The sequence below is a fragment of the Plasmodium vivax genome, chromosome 14 (genome assembly GCF_000002415.2).
Source record: "Plasmodium vivax chromosome 14, whole genome shotgun sequence".
Taxonomy (NCBI): Eukaryota; Apicomplexa; class Aconoidasida; order Haemosporida; family Plasmodiidae; genus Plasmodium; species Plasmodium vivax.
Genome location: NC_009919.1, coordinates 331,903 through 349,959, shown reverse-complemented (window position 1 = coordinate 349,959; position 18,057 = coordinate 331,903). Strand labels below are relative to the sequence as shown.

At 42.3% G+C, this 18,057-nt stretch overlaps 2 protein-coding genes across 2 annotated transcripts, besides 21 other annotated features; one reads left to right on the top strand and one right to left on the bottom strand.

Moving 5' to 3' along the window:
- Positions 1 to 28: 28 nt before the first annotated feature.
- Positions 29 to 50: a microsatellite.
- A 910-nt stretch (positions 51 to 960) lies between these two features.
- PVX_122160 (hypothetical protein, conserved) lies at positions 961 to 13,209 on the bottom strand (the record flags this gene model as incomplete). Its single annotated transcript, XM_001616945.1, has 2 exons — positions 961 to 9,986; positions 10,719 to 13,209. The coding sequence occupies 2 exons, from the start codon at positions 13,207 to 13,209 to the stop codon at positions 961 to 963; spliced, it is 11,517 nt and encodes a 3,838-aa protein (XP_001616995.1).
- Positions 1,502 to 1,524: a microsatellite.
- Positions 2,311 to 2,336: a microsatellite.
- Positions 2,962 to 2,982: a microsatellite.
- Positions 3,508 to 3,531: a microsatellite.
- Positions 3,845 to 3,878: a microsatellite.
- Positions 4,121 to 4,144: a microsatellite.
- Positions 4,694 to 4,735: a microsatellite.
- Positions 4,814 to 4,845: a microsatellite.
- Positions 5,319 to 5,345: a microsatellite.
- Positions 7,216 to 7,295: a microsatellite.
- Positions 9,397 to 9,416: a microsatellite.
- Positions 9,696 to 9,763: a microsatellite.
- A 600-nt stretch (positions 13,210 to 13,809) lies between the features above and the next one.
- Positions 13,810 to 13,947: a microsatellite.
- Positions 13,948 to 14,983: 1,036 nt separating this feature from the next.
- Positions 14,984 to 15,018: a microsatellite.
- Positions 15,019 to 15,196: 178 nt separating this feature from the next.
- Positions 15,197 to 15,237: a microsatellite.
- A 656-nt stretch (positions 15,238 to 15,893) lies between these two features.
- Positions 15,894 to 17,715, top strand: PVX_122155 (26S proteasome regulatory subunit, putative). The gene is made up of 2 exons (XM_001616944.1): positions 15,894 to 16,255; positions 16,490 to 17,715. Exon 2 carries the CDS (start codon positions 16,495 to 16,497, stop codon positions 17,674 to 17,676), a length of 1,182 nt encoding a protein of 393 aa, XP_001616994.1. The 5' UTR covers positions 15,894 to 16,255; positions 16,490 to 16,494; the 3' UTR covers positions 17,677 to 17,715.
- Positions 15,952 to 15,974: a microsatellite.
- Positions 16,551 to 16,619: a microsatellite.
- Positions 17,020 to 17,043: a microsatellite.
- Positions 17,393 to 17,437: a microsatellite.
- A 232-nt stretch (positions 17,716 to 17,947) lies between the features above and the next one.
- Positions 17,948 to 17,980: a microsatellite.
- Between the last annotated feature and the right edge of the window lie 77 nt (positions 17,981 to 18,057).

Below are 18,057 nucleotides of genomic sequence, written 5' to 3'. Positions count from 1 at the left end.
GCACGGATGCTTACGTGGGCTGAAGTGTAGTCCTATGCATACGCACGGACGCTTGCGTACACACGTGTCTTTCCGTAGAAGGCGAAATTAACAAATTTCTCTGCCCCAGAGGTGGATAGCTAGCTAGCTAGCCAACCTTAAGAAGTTACCCCTTTTTTTTTTTTTTTTTAACCCACTTTTCCCTCCCCCTTTTTTATGTATTTTTTTAAAAGTAGCATGTTATATGCTGATTTTCCCCCCCGCAATGTAAAATGCGAATTGGCGCGTCTGAAAAAGAATTAAATGAAGGCGCAAAGTTAGGGGTGCGCGTGAAATGCTCCCACATCGCTTGTTCCATTGTTGCGTGCCTTCCTTTGCGAATCCTTCGTTTTATCTTTTTTATTTTTTGCATTTTTTTCATTTTCCCCATTTTTGAGTCCCCCCCATGTTTGGAATGCCCTTTTTGCGCGTCAACCCCATTTTTCCCTTAACCCACATTTGCTTCAGCCCATTTTGAATTCCCCACGTTGGTAGCCATTGTTGCCATTTTTTTCAAACGGGTCATTTTAAAGTTGGAAAAGTTAACCAAATGGGCACTAACCTACGCACGAACGTGTATTCTTAAGGGAAGCCAAAAAGACGTTTCTTTTTTTTTTATGTGATGGGTTTACGTCCAATTGGAGTATGACAATGACAAAAAAAAAAAAAAAAAATGGAGACACTGCTTTATAGCAGTTATGATGTGCATTAAAAAAAAATGCGAATATTTGCCTTTTGAGCAATTTTTTTGTAGTTGCCAATGTGCAGATGAAGACTGAGCTGACGCAGAACAAACTGCTCGCCGCTATAGAGCTGGATATGACAAAGATGTGCGTATAACACTGAGGGGACATAAAATAAAGGAAAAAAAAAGGGGAAGAAGTGGCTCTGCTGTGTAGCGGAGATGGAGACATTACGCAGTGTGGCCATCCCCTCTGGGGGTCACTTCTTCAAGAAATAATTCAAATCGAACAGAAATGGGCGATACAAGTAATGGACAAAGCTGGTGGATTTATCGAAAGCCTCGTCCATAATGACTGCCAACGTGTCGGCAAGAGGAACGGTAATGTAAGAATCGATCTCCTGATTTATGTACAGCTTGTCGGTTTTTAAAACTTCATATTTGATTTTTCCCTTGGTGAAGCATTTATCGTACGCCGATTTTTTGCGCTTAATTTGTTCCTTTTGAAAAGAGTGTACTTTAAGTTTGTCATATTCACTGTAGTATTTCCCCATGGCGCTAATTTTGTCTTTCTTAAAATAGGACAAAACGTATCTATTTTTATTTTTATACGATTTTTTATTTTTGTATATGTATATTCCGAAGCCATCTTTTTTGGACTCCCTTATGTCCCCTTTATAAATGCCATTCCTCAAATTGCATGAGCCGAAATGAGAAAAATTATTTTCATCCCAGTAGCCAACATAAATAACATGGTTAGAATCGAGGGCAAAATTTAAGGGGATATCCGAATTGATATCAATACCATCGTATGACTCCAATTTTCTTGCTAAAATTTTGGCATTGGACAAACTTAAATTGAATTCATTTTCGTCATCAAAGTGTAGTTTTTCTTCGTAATATAATTTCCCAAAGCCTTTTTTCATCCCTTGATGGAGGTTCCCACAGTAGATGGTGTTATCCTTATGTCGTAGGATGTAGCAGAATTTATCGATCACGTCATTTTTGTAATACCCATGATATAAAATTTTGTTGTTGCTGTCTATGAGGATGCCTATCCCATTTCGCTGATAATTTTCTGAAAAGTGGCCGTAAAAAATGTAGCCATTTCTGAAAAATATTTTTATTTTCTGGCTATTTGAGCTTACACTTGATATGTACAGTTTGCATATCTTTTCATCCCTTATGAATATGTTAACGTTAGTGTGCAGCTTATCTTTTGTAAAGTTTGCCTGGACTATATATTTTTTGTTCCTCAAATGGAGACTCCCATTTCCTTCTCTGTGTCCATTTTTCCAAAATCCCAAGTAGGTATTTCTCCCATCCTTTTTATTTTTGAATATACCATATCCGTGCGGCAGGAAGTTTTTCATTTCTCCTTCGTAAAAGAAATCTTCGTTGTTAAAAATGGCCTTGGGGAATTGCTCGTTGGTGTTTGGCTGCCCCCTGCTGTTGATCGGCCCGATGTACTCACTCTTGTCTGCGTAGATGATTTTGGCCAATCCAACCGTTTTGCTCAGTAGGGGGTAGTACAGCTTCTGCTCGTTCTTTTTTTTCATGTACTCGAAAAATTGCTCGTGCAGGACGTTTGTCTTGTCTCTCTTGTAGACGATGTGTTCCTGCGAGCGAGGGGTTGCAACTGGCTGCTTGGGGGAATCGCTACTCTGTTGAGCCTCTCTACAGGGCTGACTGGGATAATCGCTACTCTGTTGAGCCTCTCTACAGGGCTGATTGGGATAATCCTCCCCCGGGGTCCCCTCGCCGCCTGCCTGCTCATGGTCGTCTGATCTCCGCTCCTTCGAATCGAAATCGTTCCTGCCATTGCGAAGCTCAAAGGAAGGATATCCAATCAAATTCTTAAAATTATTTTCATTAGACTCGAAGATTTCCTTTTTGCCTTTGATATTTTCTATGTTGCATGAGCAGTAGAAGGAGTAGATGTTCCATTTCTTCAAGTAGGGGAAATAAATATCTGTAATTTCTTTTGGCCAGAAATCTACATTATTAGTAGGGCTGTAATTTTCCATAACAGTTTTTTCTATCTGTTTGATGAGTTCTTTTTCAAATTGTGGGTACTGTTCCATCTCCCCTTTAATACTTTTATGCGATTTGTATTTTCCGAAGTTTACTTTAATGAGAAGGGGGCACAGCTTATTAATTTTATCGGACTGTATCCTCTTTACGTATTCCTTGTCTATCAGGGAGATTATTCCCTTGTCTACAATTTCGTCATTTGAGAATTGCCCTTCATACAAGTACCAAATGTTAAAATGCTTGAAAAGTAATTTCCCCTTTCCGTGTTTTTGCGCATTTAGCCATTGCCCATCATAAATTAAGCTGTTAAATTTGTCATATAGTTTCCCATGTCCATTGTAAAATTTATTTTTCATATCTCCTACGTATTTGCAAAATAGCTGTTGATTTTTGTCGTAAAATATTAATTCTTTGTGTGTACATTTTTTTGAATCTTCCATAAAAGTTTTTTTTACAAATGTTGCGCTTCTCATTCTTTCTATTCCTTTTAGGAGGTAAGAAATGTTCCTTTGTTCTTCTTTCCTCCCGTCGTATTCCTTTTCCGCTGATTCGCTTAGTTGCTCATACCTCCACGCCTCATTTATTGAGTTTCTCTTTTCGATTATGTCTAATTGTACGTCGTGGTATGCGTTTGCGTGGTTATGCGAATTGCTTGCCTCCACTCCGGTCAACTTGGAACAATTTGTTATCAATTCTGACAGTTTATTTCTGTAGAAGCTGAATGTGAATAGATGCAGTTCGTGCCATTCCTCGTGTGTTAACTCCTTTTCGCTTACGTGTGTGCTGCTCAAGGGGGTCTCTCCGTTTAGCTTCCCATCTTGGGGGAAAACTCCTTCAGGCTGGGCAAATTCCTCCACTTTGATGCCTTCACTTGGGGAATTGGAGTAGCCCCCTTGATCCTTTGTGGTGTGGGTGAACTTCTCTTCTGATTGGGCTAAACTGGGATCCATTTCGGGTGGTCCCCCAAGTGGAAACACCTGCTCGGCGTCCAGACAAACCTCCTCCACCCTTTCGCGAATTAGAAGCTTGTTCCTCTCCGTTAGCTTCCCCCACGCATGGTCATTTATAGTTAGGGCGTTGCTCAGCTGCGGGATGGCAGCCGGGTTAATTCTTACTATCAGCTTGATGTAATCCGAATTGCCATTGCGCAGTTTGTTCTCCTCCCCCTCGTAGCATGCAAAGAAGAGGCAAAGGTTTCTCCCCAAACTGTCCCTTAAGTTACTGAAGCAGTTCGAGAACAGACGCACACATTTTACAAAGCAGTTTTTTTCATCTCTTAGGTGGTTCTCCCTCACTGGGCTGCTCTCATTTTTCTGTTCCAATCGTGTGTACTTTGGCATAGTTTTTTTTTTCTTCTTGATAAGTGATGAAATTGGAGAGTCGTCATTTTCGTCCGTACTAATGACTGTGTACACAACTTCGCTTTGCTCGTTATCTGACGTGCCGCAGTTTGAGAGCCCCTCTTCAGATAGATGCGATGTTCGCGCAACGGTTTCCGCGTGGATCTTTGTGCATCTATCCCTTCTGTTCCCCTCCCCCGTCGCGTCCTGTGCATCCCTTGCTTCCTTTTCTGCCTCCCTGTCTGTCACTTCCCGTGTCTCCAGGGAGTAATTCCCCCGCTCGAGCCTCCAGCAGAGCTTATTATCATAGTTATCAAAAAGGTATATAAGCAGATGGTCATTTATAACTTCTAGATAGCACGGGAGTATTTTGTGCTCTTTCCGTTTTGCTCTTTCGCGGCATATGTTCGTTTCTATGTTTGTTCCTATGTTTGCTTCTCCGGGGAGTGCATTTTTTTTCCCGCGCGGGGAATTGCACCGCTTGCTTTTTTCGCGGCGTGTCTTTTTTCGCTCCCCGTCTTGGCTTTCCATCCCCCTTAATTGGTGTTCCTCCAATGAGTTGAATCCCCCCAAGGAGCTTGCCCCCTCGGATGGGTTTTCTCCCCCTGGTGAGCTCCCCCCAGATGATGATTCTTCCCACTTGGGCGAGTGTCCTCGCTCCCGGCGAGCCCTTCCACCGTCCCCCCCTAACAAGCTGCCAATCTCATCCTGATTGCAGAGAACAAAAATTGGTTTAGATGGTAAATATTTCATGTAGAAAAAGGTGGGGGAAAATAAAAGGGCCTTTTGTGGGTTAAGAAATGAAAGGGAAATAACAATATGCACAAAATTAACATTGGGGAAATGATGCTTAGCATTCCTTTGCTTGCCAAACATGGAGTGTCTTATGGTATTCAGGATGTGTTTGTTTAATATGCGTAAGTTATAATGGCATATGTGAGTCTTCGTTAAAGAATGATTTAAAAAATTGGAAAAAAAATTCGTGAGACAAGCATTCCATTCGTATATTTGTTGTTCTACATTTTTTTTCATTTTTATTATTTCTTTTTTGTGAATAAAAAATGGGAAATAAAAAAGGATTTTCTTTGTCCCTTGTTCCTCCTGCCTGTATTTTTTTGCAATTTCGCGTATGCTTTTTTTTATTTCGTAAAATTTTCTGGCAAAGGATTTTCTCCGTTTGATGTACCTTTCTAGTATGACTTCGTGGAGTGTCTTTTCGTGCGTCCTTCGGTTTTGTGGGTCTCCGGGGGTGTTCCCCTGTCCCCGCGTCGGCTTACCGTTTGTCGCTCGGTTGAGGCGGCGACTGCGGCTGGGGATGCGGTTGAGGATGCGGTTTCGGTAGCTACTACTGTCATGGGAGCTGCTAGCAGGGCTATTGCTATCAGGGCGACCGCGCGAAACCTGCGTCTTTCCCGCCCCCCTCCTGGAGAAGCCAAACCGGTGGTAAAACATCCGATCGACGTCTCTCTGAAGTTTGCAAACGCTCTCATCGACGGTGAGCTTATCCAACAGCTGCAGATAGTTCAGCTTGTCCTTGTAGAAGGTAATAATGTACACGATTTTATACGCTGCGAGTTCCTCCAAATAGTTGACAATTTTGAAAACAGTGTGTTTCTTATTTAACGAGCACTTCTCATACACATCGTAAATATTAAAGCCGATGTTGTTTCCGTGATGGTGCGAATTCTCCCCTTCTCTTTTGTCTACAATGTTGTACCTTTGAAACACGTCCAATACGTAGGGAAAGCTCAGTAACTCCAGTAGAATATTCGCTAGCACTTTTATGTTGCCTTTATTATGCTTCACATAATTGTATTTGCTTTCGTAAATTTTGATGTGTGTAATGTATGTCTTTATGAGATCTTTATAGTTTGCGGCATATCTGTAAAGAATTTCTTTCTTCTTTTTTTTGCTTCGGAGGAGGTGTTTTTTGCATACGTGGAGGAGGCCCTCCCTCCATTTGTAGCTTCTATTTTGGTGTGTGTGTCCATCTTGTGTGTGAATTGCTCCCTCGTGATTTTTAGGCTGCCCCTTTTGGAGTATCCCATTCGTCGGATAGTTTGCGGTACTTCTCGTGCCGCTGAAAAGGGGGGCTTTTCTCCAAAAGGGAAGCCAATTTTTATTTTTATTGACACTTTTCTCAATTGAACTTCCCCCATATGTTTTTTTCTTCCCCGTGGTGGCTCTCTCCTCGGAAGTAGTCAACAGTTCGTAAGCCACATCAGCCGGGTAATCCGGGTCAACCGCGTCAACCGCGACAGCCGCATCGCCCCTTTTGTCACCCCCTTTGCACAAAATTGGAGACTCATTTAAGCACTCGATAAAGTAGTTCTGCAATTTTTTCGCAGCAGCAACGTCGCTGCGTGTCTTCAGCTTGTATAACAGCTGAATGGGGACAAAATCCGCGTGACTTATTTCCTCGAGAAAGTCGCCTATCGGTTGCTGTTCTTGGAGGTGATGATACTCCCTATGGAAAAGTTCCTTCACAAATGGAATGTCAAATGCATTTTTACATTTTCTTCTGACGTAACTCTGCGCGTAGAAGGTGTTACTCTTTTTATTCACCTTAACAAAAAAGAATTTTTTTTTTTTTTTATAGTCACTTATTTTGTACAAATCGATGTGATCGTCGAGGAGTGTCCTACTTCTGTATGGGGAATTGTCCTCTTGGCCATCCGTTATGTCTGTGTTTGTTTGGTCATTTTGGCTAAACGAGCTTAAAATGATTTCCCCATTGGGGGAACTCTGCACGTGAATTCCTTCGGTTAAGTAATCGGAAAGGCGCTTCCGACCACCTCGCAGGTAAACGTAATAAGTTTCATTTTTATAAAAACAGGGGTGACTCAAAATGATAATTTTTTTTTTTTTTATAAAAGTAAAGCAATTCCGAAGCGAATTTAGGCAAAACGATTCTCCATACTCATTCTCCACTTTTACATCCTCAAATGTGTCTACGTCGTGGATGTCGTGCGACACGATTAGCGTTCCTATGTCTTCGCACGTGACGCGAAATTGTTGGAAGATTTCGTCCGCCCTAAATTTTCTTCCCTTGTTTTGGGAGCGTATGCATGGAGGTCTACTGAAGTTTTCCGTGCTGTTTCCCTTTCTGTGGGTAGCTACGCCACTTGGTCGGGAACCACTAGAAGGATGGCCATCCCCTTCGTTTGACAATTCCTCCCTCTTCCCGCAACCAAGAGGGGTGTTCCCATTTTTGTGACATTTAGGGAATGTTTCCCTATAAAAGGGATCACGTGGGTAGGAATTCGCAAACCGTGCAAAATTATCGAAGCTCAAATTTGAAGGCTTTGTTTTTTTCCCATATCCTACGTGCACACATTTCAGGTGCTTTTCCTTAAAGACGGGCTGTATTTTGTACGTCCTGTTTGGCTTAATGAAGAGGCTGCGGATGGTTAGTCCCTCTTTGCCCAGCACTGTGTAGGAGTACTTGTCGGCTTTGATGCGTTCGCCTGTTTGGCGCCCCAAGTTGGGTGTCGCGCTGTTTGCCCTGTTTGCGATGCGCGAGCCAGTGGCCTTATTGGTCTTAATGTCCGCAGACCCCCCCTCGCTTGGCAATTCGCCGTATGTTGGAATTTGGTCCATGGGGGGCTTCCCCTTCCGCGTAATTTTGCTACTCCAGAGAAGGCCGCCCTTTCTGCTGCTGTGCAGGAGGAGGACTTTCTCCCTCTTGGTATCCTTCCTTTTTATGTACAACGATAGGGATTTTCTTGAATGAAGATTTTCCTCATCCACAACTTCGATGGAGCAGATGTAATAGTTTCGTTTTTGCTTCACATCGTTATGTGTATAAATGGGCACATTGGATGGTAGTCCCTCCTGGTGGCATTTAGTAAGGTCCATTTTGCCGATGACGTACATATTTTTGCGCAACTCAGAATTAAAAACGCTTTTGCAGTTACCGTCTAACGTTAGCGTTTCATATTTATAGGCAATGTCTTTTTCTTGATGATGGATTTCTATTTTGTCTACTCTCAGATTTTTAAAAGTCATTCCATTGCAGTTGGGAAGAAGTTTGTCCCTTAAATATGAGCACAGATTTGCGTAGCTCGTCTTCCTTGTGGTACTCCTTTCGGTTGGTAATTCACCCTCTTTATTTTTACAATGCATGGTAACTACCCATCGTATGAAATAATTATACAATTTTTCCACCGCGTGGAGGAAGTACAATGCATATGTTTTAAGATAAGCAGAGTGCCATTTCGCCGCTACGCCATATCTAGCGTGTGCTATTATTTTTTGGAAGGCACTTTTTACTTTCCGGGGGTTTACACAAAGAGAGGTGGTTAGCAGGGAGAGGAGAAGGCTGGACAATTCTGAGTGCTCCCCCTTTCGAGGGAGCATATTGCAAAGGAGGAGGAAAAAAAGAATCGCACTTAGCACTAATTCAGGGTATCTCCTTTCGTAAGTTAGCATATCTTTCGTAAGCCATTCGTTGTGTCTGGCCCGTCGGGTGCCCCTGAAAGGTGACAGACCACGTTTGGCATTATCACCATCGGTATGAAAATGCTTTTGATCATCTCTGTCCATTCTTAGGTGGAGCTGCCCACTAGACAATTTCCCACCGTGGGTGAACGATTCTGTGGCTCCCCTTTTGTCTTCACTTGTCCCCCCCTTGCCGTACCCCCCACGTGGTTCCCACAATTCCGCTTCGCCACATCGCCTCAAAATGGAAGCAAAATTGTATACAAATAGGGCGAAGAAAAAGAGAGATAACGAAAGGAGGGAGAAACGGACATCTTTCCGAATCAAAAGATTTACAGTTGCTAGGCAGATGGCCGTCATCAATCGTACGCAGAGGAAATGAGAAGCGTTTTCATTGGACAAATTATTTGCAAGAAGTGAGTAAATCCCCAGAGCGTCATCGGACACTTGCTCGTTATTTACAAAAATTTGTATTTCTCTTTTCTGAGAGAGTAGGAAGTGCACATGTTTAATTTTCACAGCCTTTTTGACGAAGAAGGTTTTCTTAAAAAGGGACACTTTGTCGTAGAGGTAGCCAATGTGTGTGTCCTCCTGGTGGGTTAGCAAACGCAAATTGGGGTTCCTCTCCCTGGCACCGTTGCTGCTGTGGATGCTGCGGTTTAGGGATTCCCGGTTGATCGTCACGCGGAGAAGCTTGTTCCTCCACGCGTCCTGCTTCACCGCCTCATCATACGACATTTTGTATTTGCATCGATTGGAGAGTGCGTTAAAACGGTGCAATATTCTTATGCACTTTGTTAAGCACACCGTTGGGAATTTCTCTCTTAAGGTCCCTTGGTAGCCCTTTTTATCTTCCCCATTAGGGTGAATCTTAATTTGGGTAGATGCTCCAATTTGATGGTCCACACCATGTTCGCGATTTTTCCCCCGAAGAAATTTACAAATGTATTTATTGATGTCCATGGTAAGGGGTTCATTTTCTCTCAGTGCTGAAAATTGCGCTTTGTACTTTTCGCTATCTGGGTAGGAACTGTCGCTGTCAAAAGGGGGGGCTCCCAAGTGATGCTCGCTAATGTGCCGGTCAAGTATGCAAAATGCGTTCTTAAAAAGTTTACCTATGTTTCTTTGCTGAAAGGGGTTATTCCTGGTGTCCCTCGCGGGGGAGCTATCCCCACGATCACCATCGTCATTATAATCATAAGGATCACTGGCATCACCTTTTTGATCGTCACTCTGTGTGGTGATACCACCTGGCGATTTGCCTTTCTCGGGGAAATGCCTTTTACTAGAAATGTTTTTTTTCGCCCCTTTTTTTGGGGTATCCCTCCCGGTGGGCACTGATAATGCTATGTCTTGTAGCAAAGGTTGGTGATGCGACAAGCCAATTCGTTTATCTCTGCCCATCCGTCTGTCTACGTAATTGCGAATAATTCGCTTCAAAGAGGCATTCTTCGTGAGGTAACTCTTGGCTTCTTTCACCCCACGGGAGGATAGAGAAAAGAAAAATGGGTGTATTTCTTCTTTGTGCATTTGCCTTGTTCCCTTCACGTGCTGGTTTGTGAGAGCATAACTGGGGTGGGATTTTCCCCGTGCTGCGCTCCTAAGCGGTGTAAGGCGTGCTGGTAGATAAATCCCAGTGGGGCGATTAAAAAGAAATTGAAAGGGGAGCGGCTTTGTTACAATACCGCGAATTATGCTGATAGAGAGGGGTATGAACCTTTGCAAATAACAACTATACGTGTTGCTGCTCTTCATAGATAGGATAACATGCAGTGAGAGGAGGACATACGACGAGACATAACAAAAGAGCAACAGTGCGCTCACAAATTTAAGCACGCAAATGTCTATTTGGAGAAAATAAACCCTCACGTGGTAGCCACTTTCGTGAAGTACTAAATTAGATGTAATAAAAACGACAGGGAACAAAAATAGGTCATATATGAGGGGGACAAAATTGCGAAGAGGGAGAAATGGAACAGGAGTCATTTTTGCGATGACTTTCCTTTGCATACATTTGGCATACACAAAATGGAAGAATGCCAACAAAAGAAGAATGGCGATGATGTTCAAAAGGGTGCTAACTAAGGTATGCATGAGCATAATTTCATCTTCCCATTTTTTATTGCGCTGGGTAGTTACTGCCTCCTTTTTAAGGTATTTTTTTACTGCAGCTGCAACTGAAACTGCGTCTTTTTTGCTTTTACTCCCGAGGGGAAGTTCCTCTAAGTGTGTCTCATTCGTTGGGGTTTCTTTCCCCATGGCGTGATGGTTATCCTTGTGGAGACTGTCACCTTTGATGATGTTCTTCGTCATCTTGTTTGCCTTCCAATGGAGGTACTCCCCATGAGTATCTCTTAAGTGAGACAATTTCCCACCATAGTAATGCCTCTTTTGAGACTCCACAAGATGGTTTTCCTTTTTTCTGTGGCCACCCCCCAAGTTATGACCCCCATTTGTGGTACTCAAAACCGTAGCTGAGTCCCCCCTGAGCGGTTGCTCATTAGATGCCAACTGATTGGCCGCACTCTTCCTGTACACCTTAACATCGAAGAAGTGCCAAATGAAAGAAAGCGGATGCAATTTTTTTAGGAAGTAATTATACAAAGGGGGAAAGGCGTCATACTTTATATGCAAAAGGGTCAATATTTGTAGAAACTGAATGGACGTTAAAACAGTTGCTGGGTGAAGACAGGAGCAAAAAATAATATACGCGTAGGAAAAGTAAGAAAGGAATTGTAAGGCAATTTTGTAGAATACGTTTTTCCTTATAATCACCAAATCGGTGTTGTAAAGAATGTTATCATTTTGGTCGACTATTTTTATGTTAATTTTTTCCTCCCTGTTTCCTATTTCGCTTATTGGGTACTTAATATGGTCAGATATATGCTCATTGTTTATGAGCAATTTTAGGTTGTCCCCTTGGTCAAAGGAGTGACTCGAGTTTGCACCTTTTTGGGTTAGTAAAACGTTTGTGCTTAAGTAGTTCAAATGTTTATTTTTTTTTTTTTTAAATACAACTTGGATGTAGGATGGCTGTCCATCGTTTTGCTGGTGGCAAATATTGTTTTCGCCACAATTTGCATTTTTTAAGAAGGCTATAAAAGCGAAGCTGTTGGCTACAATATTGGTTGGGATTCTGTGTATGTGAAAAAAGTAGTACAGCACCTTCGTTTTATGGCTCACCGTGTTAGCTCCAACAATGGTGTGTTTCTTCTGCGGTTCGCTCGTGTACTTGAGTATGAAGATCCTTTTCGTGGGGAATATAACTTTGCCTATTTCTTGGTGGTTGCGAAATTTTGTTTTCCTCTTTGGTGAGAAGAAGCTTCCCCATGGGGTGCTTTCCAGGTGTATCCTTTCGCCAAACAGATCCCTTTTGCACCCCTTTGGGCAGTTGAATCCCCCCTCGTCGTGCACATTTCCGAAGATCAAAAAACCTTGCCTCTTTTTCACATCCGAGCAGTTTTCATCCTGCTGAGCAGGACTGCGTTTCTGCAAGAGTTGCCACTCCTCTATGCAGTTGTCATAGAACTGTTCGTCCATGTGCTCACTGAACGTTACCAGGCTATACTCACTGATGACTCTTTTGTCATTTAGGGAGATATTACTGGGGGGGTGACACCCATTTGGGGAGTTAATGCGAAGCCAGAAGTGGTTGCCAGGGGTGAATACGTCATACTTAAATTCGTCCATGCGAAATGGGTGCATCATGAACGTGGGATCCGCAACGCTTACGTGGAAGGGGGGATTGAAGTCGCTTCTGCCATTGACGCTAAGTTGGTTATCTTCGCCCCCTCCGCTGCACGTTATGCCTAGTCTGTACACGAAGAAGCTAGCCTTCCTGGCGTCGCTAGTCGCCGCAAATAGTTGGGAGCTACCCGCACATCTAAATTTGTAGAAGTAAGTTTCGTACTGGTATTTTTCCTCTTTCAATAGGTGGCGTAAATTTCTATCCAGGTAGACAAAGTTGGACGCGTGGGATGAAGCGTACAGGTAGAGTGGCTGACCGTCATTCGTCACGTTCACGCTAATTTCGTAAAACTGGGTTACTTTTTTGCTATCGAGGAGGAAGTGCTGAAGGAGGTATTCACTCACATTCCCCACGCGTACGTTGTCTGGGTGCAGCAAGTTTAATTTGGCTCCTTCCTCTCCGTCTGTAGTAAAATTACTAAGGAGCAACTCTCTCAGGCCCATTACATCAACCTTGAACGAAATGATGACATAAATGATGGTGCATTTGGGGGGGTCCTCCATTTGGCAAGCTTTGTAAATTACCTTTCGGTTGTTTTCAAACTTGAGGGTTAGGTTATCGCTGGTTATTTTTTTGCCCCGCTCGTTGAAGAAGGCGATTTGGTTTCTTCTCCCAGTGCTGCACTGCTGGTTTGGTTCTTCGCTTTGCTGTGCTCCTCCTTTGTGAACGGCATCTCCGCTCTGATGTAGACTCCCCTTTTTGGACTCGCCCCCGAAATTTAGTCGCACACTTTTGGCATTCCCCCCACACTGAACTAGGTAGACGTGCCTGAAATGCGTCTTCATGGTGTCATATTGAAGGGAGCACTCCTCCCTATTTTCGATGTCTATCCTGAATGAATCCCTGCCCAATAGATTTTGTACTTCCTTTGCATCATTTTGGGAGGACAAATTAGTGCACCTGACTATGCCCGTGATGACGAATGTGCTAAGCAGCTTTCTTATCATCTTTTTGATGCTGTTCTGTCGAGATGGCACATGCAAGGGGTAAAGAGCAGGCACATTAACTTCATATTTCCGGGGGCGGTTAAAAAGTATGCTTAATAGGATATATGTGTGAATAAACGGGGGAAGGGGATTATTCCGCTTCAAAGATGGAGCACTAAATAAATGCACATGTTGGTGAATCGTCCCCCATACGAAAGATTCCTCCTTTTGCTATTTCGGTTGTGTCTACTTGTTTCTATTTTTTTGGATTAAACGTGGGACACATATGGTGGGGTGGACCGGGGGGAACTCCCTGGAGAGCTTTCTCCACACCTATGCTTGTCTGCAACTGCCAGTTTAAGCTTACACACTTGGGCAGGTGCGCACCGGGGGGGAGTTAACCCTGACGGATTTGGTACTCCGTATAGTCATGTAAATGTGCCAATAGTGTACCATATGCGTACCCATAAATGTGACTATACGCATGCGTATCTATTTCAGTGGGTACAAAGACGAGGCGTGCCTCATTTATTTTGCGAGTCTGCCCCTTTCGCTCTACATAGTCGGGTTACAATTGAATCGTCACCAATCTGTGCACTACTTGTAGGATGGATAGCTGCGCGAAAGGCACGCTAACGAACAAAGGATTGGAAACAAAAGTGTGAGAAAAAATAAATTAAATAAAAAGGGAACGAAAAAGTAAAAAAAAATAACTGAAAATTAGCAAATCGTGCGGGTGAAAAGAAAGAGGACAAGCGTTTCTTCCCTAAACTGCGAATTGCTAATTCATTCAAACATCTTTGCTTTGCTTCCCGAAATGTAGAAAACTCCCGACGTTAACTGACAGAGATCGAAATGCTAAACGTGCCATCGAGTCCTGTGCCGAGTGTACACAATTTGTAAAATATGGAAAAAAAAAAATTTGCTAAGGTTATGTGGAGTGCACACAAATAACTTTTTGTAACGAGCACTATCTACATTTTGTACAATTTAATGGGAGGTTTTTAAAATACCCACAAAAAAAAAAAAAAAAAAAATTGGAACTAGCCACCTGTAAAATGTTCACTTATCAAGCGTTATGCAGGGGAAAAAAAAAAAAAAAAAAGGAAAAATCAAACGGCCATTTTAACCCCCCCTAAGCATACCTACTGCTAGTTAACACAAAGACAATGTATAACTCCAGCTATCACACTGTCCCCCAGTGCGCTTCATAAAATGTCGTTACTCCTATTTGTTAAACGCCTTTCCAGTATGGTACAAGCGGGAAAAGGGGAAAATAAAAAATGTGGAAATGAGCTGAATTCACTGTGCTGCAAATGGTTAAAAAATATCCTGTTCGTTGAAAATAAGATAAATCGACGTTGTACCATTTCGAGAACATACCTTTGTGGGTGTGCACTTTGAGAGGATGCGCATTTCAGATTGTAATACGTGACTGCATATTTGTCGAGTTCCCCTGAAAGTTTCCGCGTCATGCGGCGAAGGCGCAAGCTGTGCATGTGTATGCATACGTGGGAGAAAAGTTAAGTGCATAAATAGGGGCAAAAATGGGGAAAAAATATGCACCTATATATGAGTGCACTGCTTAGCTGTTGGGTATCCCCTAAAGTGGTACCTTTTTTTTTTTTTTGCCGCGTAGGAGCCACATTTTAAGGTGCTGATATTTTCAAAAAAAAAAATTTTCTTGTCCGCTGTCTATGTACATATATTTTTTTCTTTTTCGAACTGTATGCAGCTGTGGGGTACGATTTGCAGCCAATCTGCGGGGGAAAAATTGGGGGGGAGATAGCGCCCATTTTGCCAGTTGGGTGGCTAGATAGTTAATTTAATTGGCTTTTACTGGTTAGTGCAACATGTTGGCCCCATTACGCATTTGGCATTTATCATCCGGCATTTCTCATAGGGCATTTCCCATTTGGTATTCCCACCGCCATTTAGCCCCTTTGTGTAGATAAGGGGGCATTCTCCCCCTTCCACGCACTCTTTCCTTTCTCAGTGACACCTAGGTATAGGTAAAATCACCTTTTAGGTAAAATAGAAAAATTCGGCGGGCAGGCGTATACACGCTACATCGTCATAGTAATAACTGAAGAAGAAAAAAAAATTGATAACCCCCAAAGTGTGAAATAAATACCTCCCACACATGGCACTTTGAAGCAAAGGAATTCAATTTCGTGTTACTAAAAATGTTCCACCGCATCAAGTACCATAAGTGTTAAACAAGTGTTAGGGGGGTAATTTCTTTCATGCGCAAAATGTTTACGTTTGTATATATGTACGCTAGTATGCACAATGAGTATGTGCGCATAGCGAATTAAAAAAATAATAAGATAAAATAAAAACGCTAATAGGTGAAACGTTCAATTAGTATTTGAATGGTAAAAAAAAAAAAAAAAAAGAATGGCAACCTTCCTTTTTAAATGAAATTAATGTCACTGCGAAATTGTACTTAAAATTTTTTGAAAGCATTTTTTTTTGTGGCATTCTTTTAAATGAGTTAACATTTGTGACCCATTACCTTCGGCCACAGAAACATAGCATGATAAGTTAACACATACGGATGTATGTAAATGGGTGTACACGTACGTATACGTATGCATATATGAGAGCTTATGTAATTGCTTGTAATCATTTAATCGATGAACTTTTGATTTTTTTTTTTCTTTTTCTCTCACCCGTCAACGAATTTGAGAAACAGTAAAGCATAGCATAAAAAAAAAAAAAAAAGTGGAAAAAAAAGAGAACCAAAAATAAGCAGTAAGGATTAGCAAGGGATAAAGGGGAAGGAGGAAAAGAGGCAAGAAGGAACAGAAGCAAGAAGGAACAGAAGCAAGAAGGAACAGAAGCAAGGAAGCACAGAGGAAAAGAGGAAAAGAAGCCATAGGGAGAAACGAACGAGGGGTCCACAGCGGAAGCACCTTTGCAATAGCATAAACGTTACCGCCACACAGCAAAAGAACCCCCCTGCGCAGGAGTTCCCCCCGCACCCACACACCACCTTTTCGCCTTTATACAATAAGGAGGCACACAAGCGTGAAAGAGCAGAAACAATCGATGAAGTTATGAGGTAAGAGAGGAAAGATTACTTACATGTGTGCGCCCCACGTTTCGCATCAGTTTGTATGCTTTCAGTAGCCATTGGTGGTGACTGATTTGCACCATCGCGTGTTTTGGGGCATTCCCAAGCCGTTTTCTCGAAGGCGTTTTCTCCAAGCTGCTTGCTCACCGGTGGTCTCACAACCCGCCAAAAGAGGCCTCATCACATTTTACACACCGCCCTGCTGCCCCCACCCCCCCGCAGTCAGAATGGATAACAAAGAAAGCATCAAACAGTACGTGAAGAAAGTGATAGAGCACAGGGAAATCGAGAGCCAAGTGAAGAATCTCAGATTAGATATAAAAGAGCAAAATAAGATATACGAAAAGACCGAAGATAACTTGAAGGCACTGCAAAGTGTTGGGCAAATAATAGGGCAAGTGCTAAAGCAGTTAGAAGATGAGAAATTTATCGTGAAGGCATCAAGTGGGCCTAGATATGTGGTAGGATGCAAGTCCAAAATAAATAAAGGGAAATTAGCCATAGGCACGAGGGTGTCATTAGACATGACCACTCTGACGGTTATGAAAAGATTGCCATGTGAAGTAGACCCATTAGTATTCAACATGATTAGTGACATAGACAAAAGTGAAAATAGCAAAAATAAAGTGAACTACAATCAGATAGGAGGATTAAGTGAGCAGATAAGACAAATGAGGGAAGTGGTGGAGTTGCCAATACTTAACCCGCTTTTATTTAAGAGGGTAGGAATTAAAACACCCAAAGGGGTGCTACTGTACGGTCCACCAGGTACAGGGAAAACACTACTAGCCAGGGCAATGGCATCAAACATTAATTGTAATTTTATGAGAATAGTAGTTTCAGCCATTGTAGATAAGTACATCGGTGAAAGTGCAAGAATTATTAGGGAAATGTTCACCTATGCTAAGGAACACCAACCGTGTATCATTTTTATGGACGAAATTGATGCCATAGGAGGAAGGAGATTTTCTCAGGGTACTTCTGCAGATAGAGAAATTCAAAGAACGCTCATGGAGTTGCTAAACCATTTAGACGGTTTTGAAGAATTAGGAAATGTCAAAATTATTATGGCTACCAACAGACCAGATGTCCTAGACCCAGCGTTAATAAGACCTGGTAGATTAGATAGAAAAATTGAAATTCCTCTACCGAATGAGACTGCCAGAATTGAAATTTTAAAAATTCACGCCAATAAAATGACCAAACTGGGGGAAATAGACTACGAGTCGGTTTGCAGATTGTGTGACGGTTTCAACGGAGCTGATCTCAGAAATGTCTGTACAGAGGCAGGCATGTTTGCCATTCGGTCTATGCGCGATTACGTCATTGAGGAGGACTTTTACAAGGCCGCTCGAAAGATTAATGAGGCTAAGAAGTTGGAGGGTAAAATCGAGTACGAAAAAATTTAGGAGGTGCATGTCCGCTGTGTGGAAGGGTTTATAGATGGGGCAAGCGGGAAAGAGAAACGGAGTTGCACCAGCTTGTGTTATGTGGCGACAAAAAATTTAGCGGAGTAATTTCAACGCGGCGGTGCAGTTACACCTTGTTGCCAAGTCGGGCGTATTTACATGCACAAAATTTTTTCAAAAAGGAAAGGAAAAAAAAAAAAAAAAAAAGTCGTATGTGTGCCCCACAAAACCTTCATGCATAAGTTCCTGTACAAATGTCCCATACGTTATTCCTTTGTTATTCCTTCGTTTTTTTTTTTTTTTTTTTTTTTGTTTCATAGCGATAGAAAAATACGTTCATTTTATGCATCAATTAAACAATTCTTTGTTTCCCCCAAACTT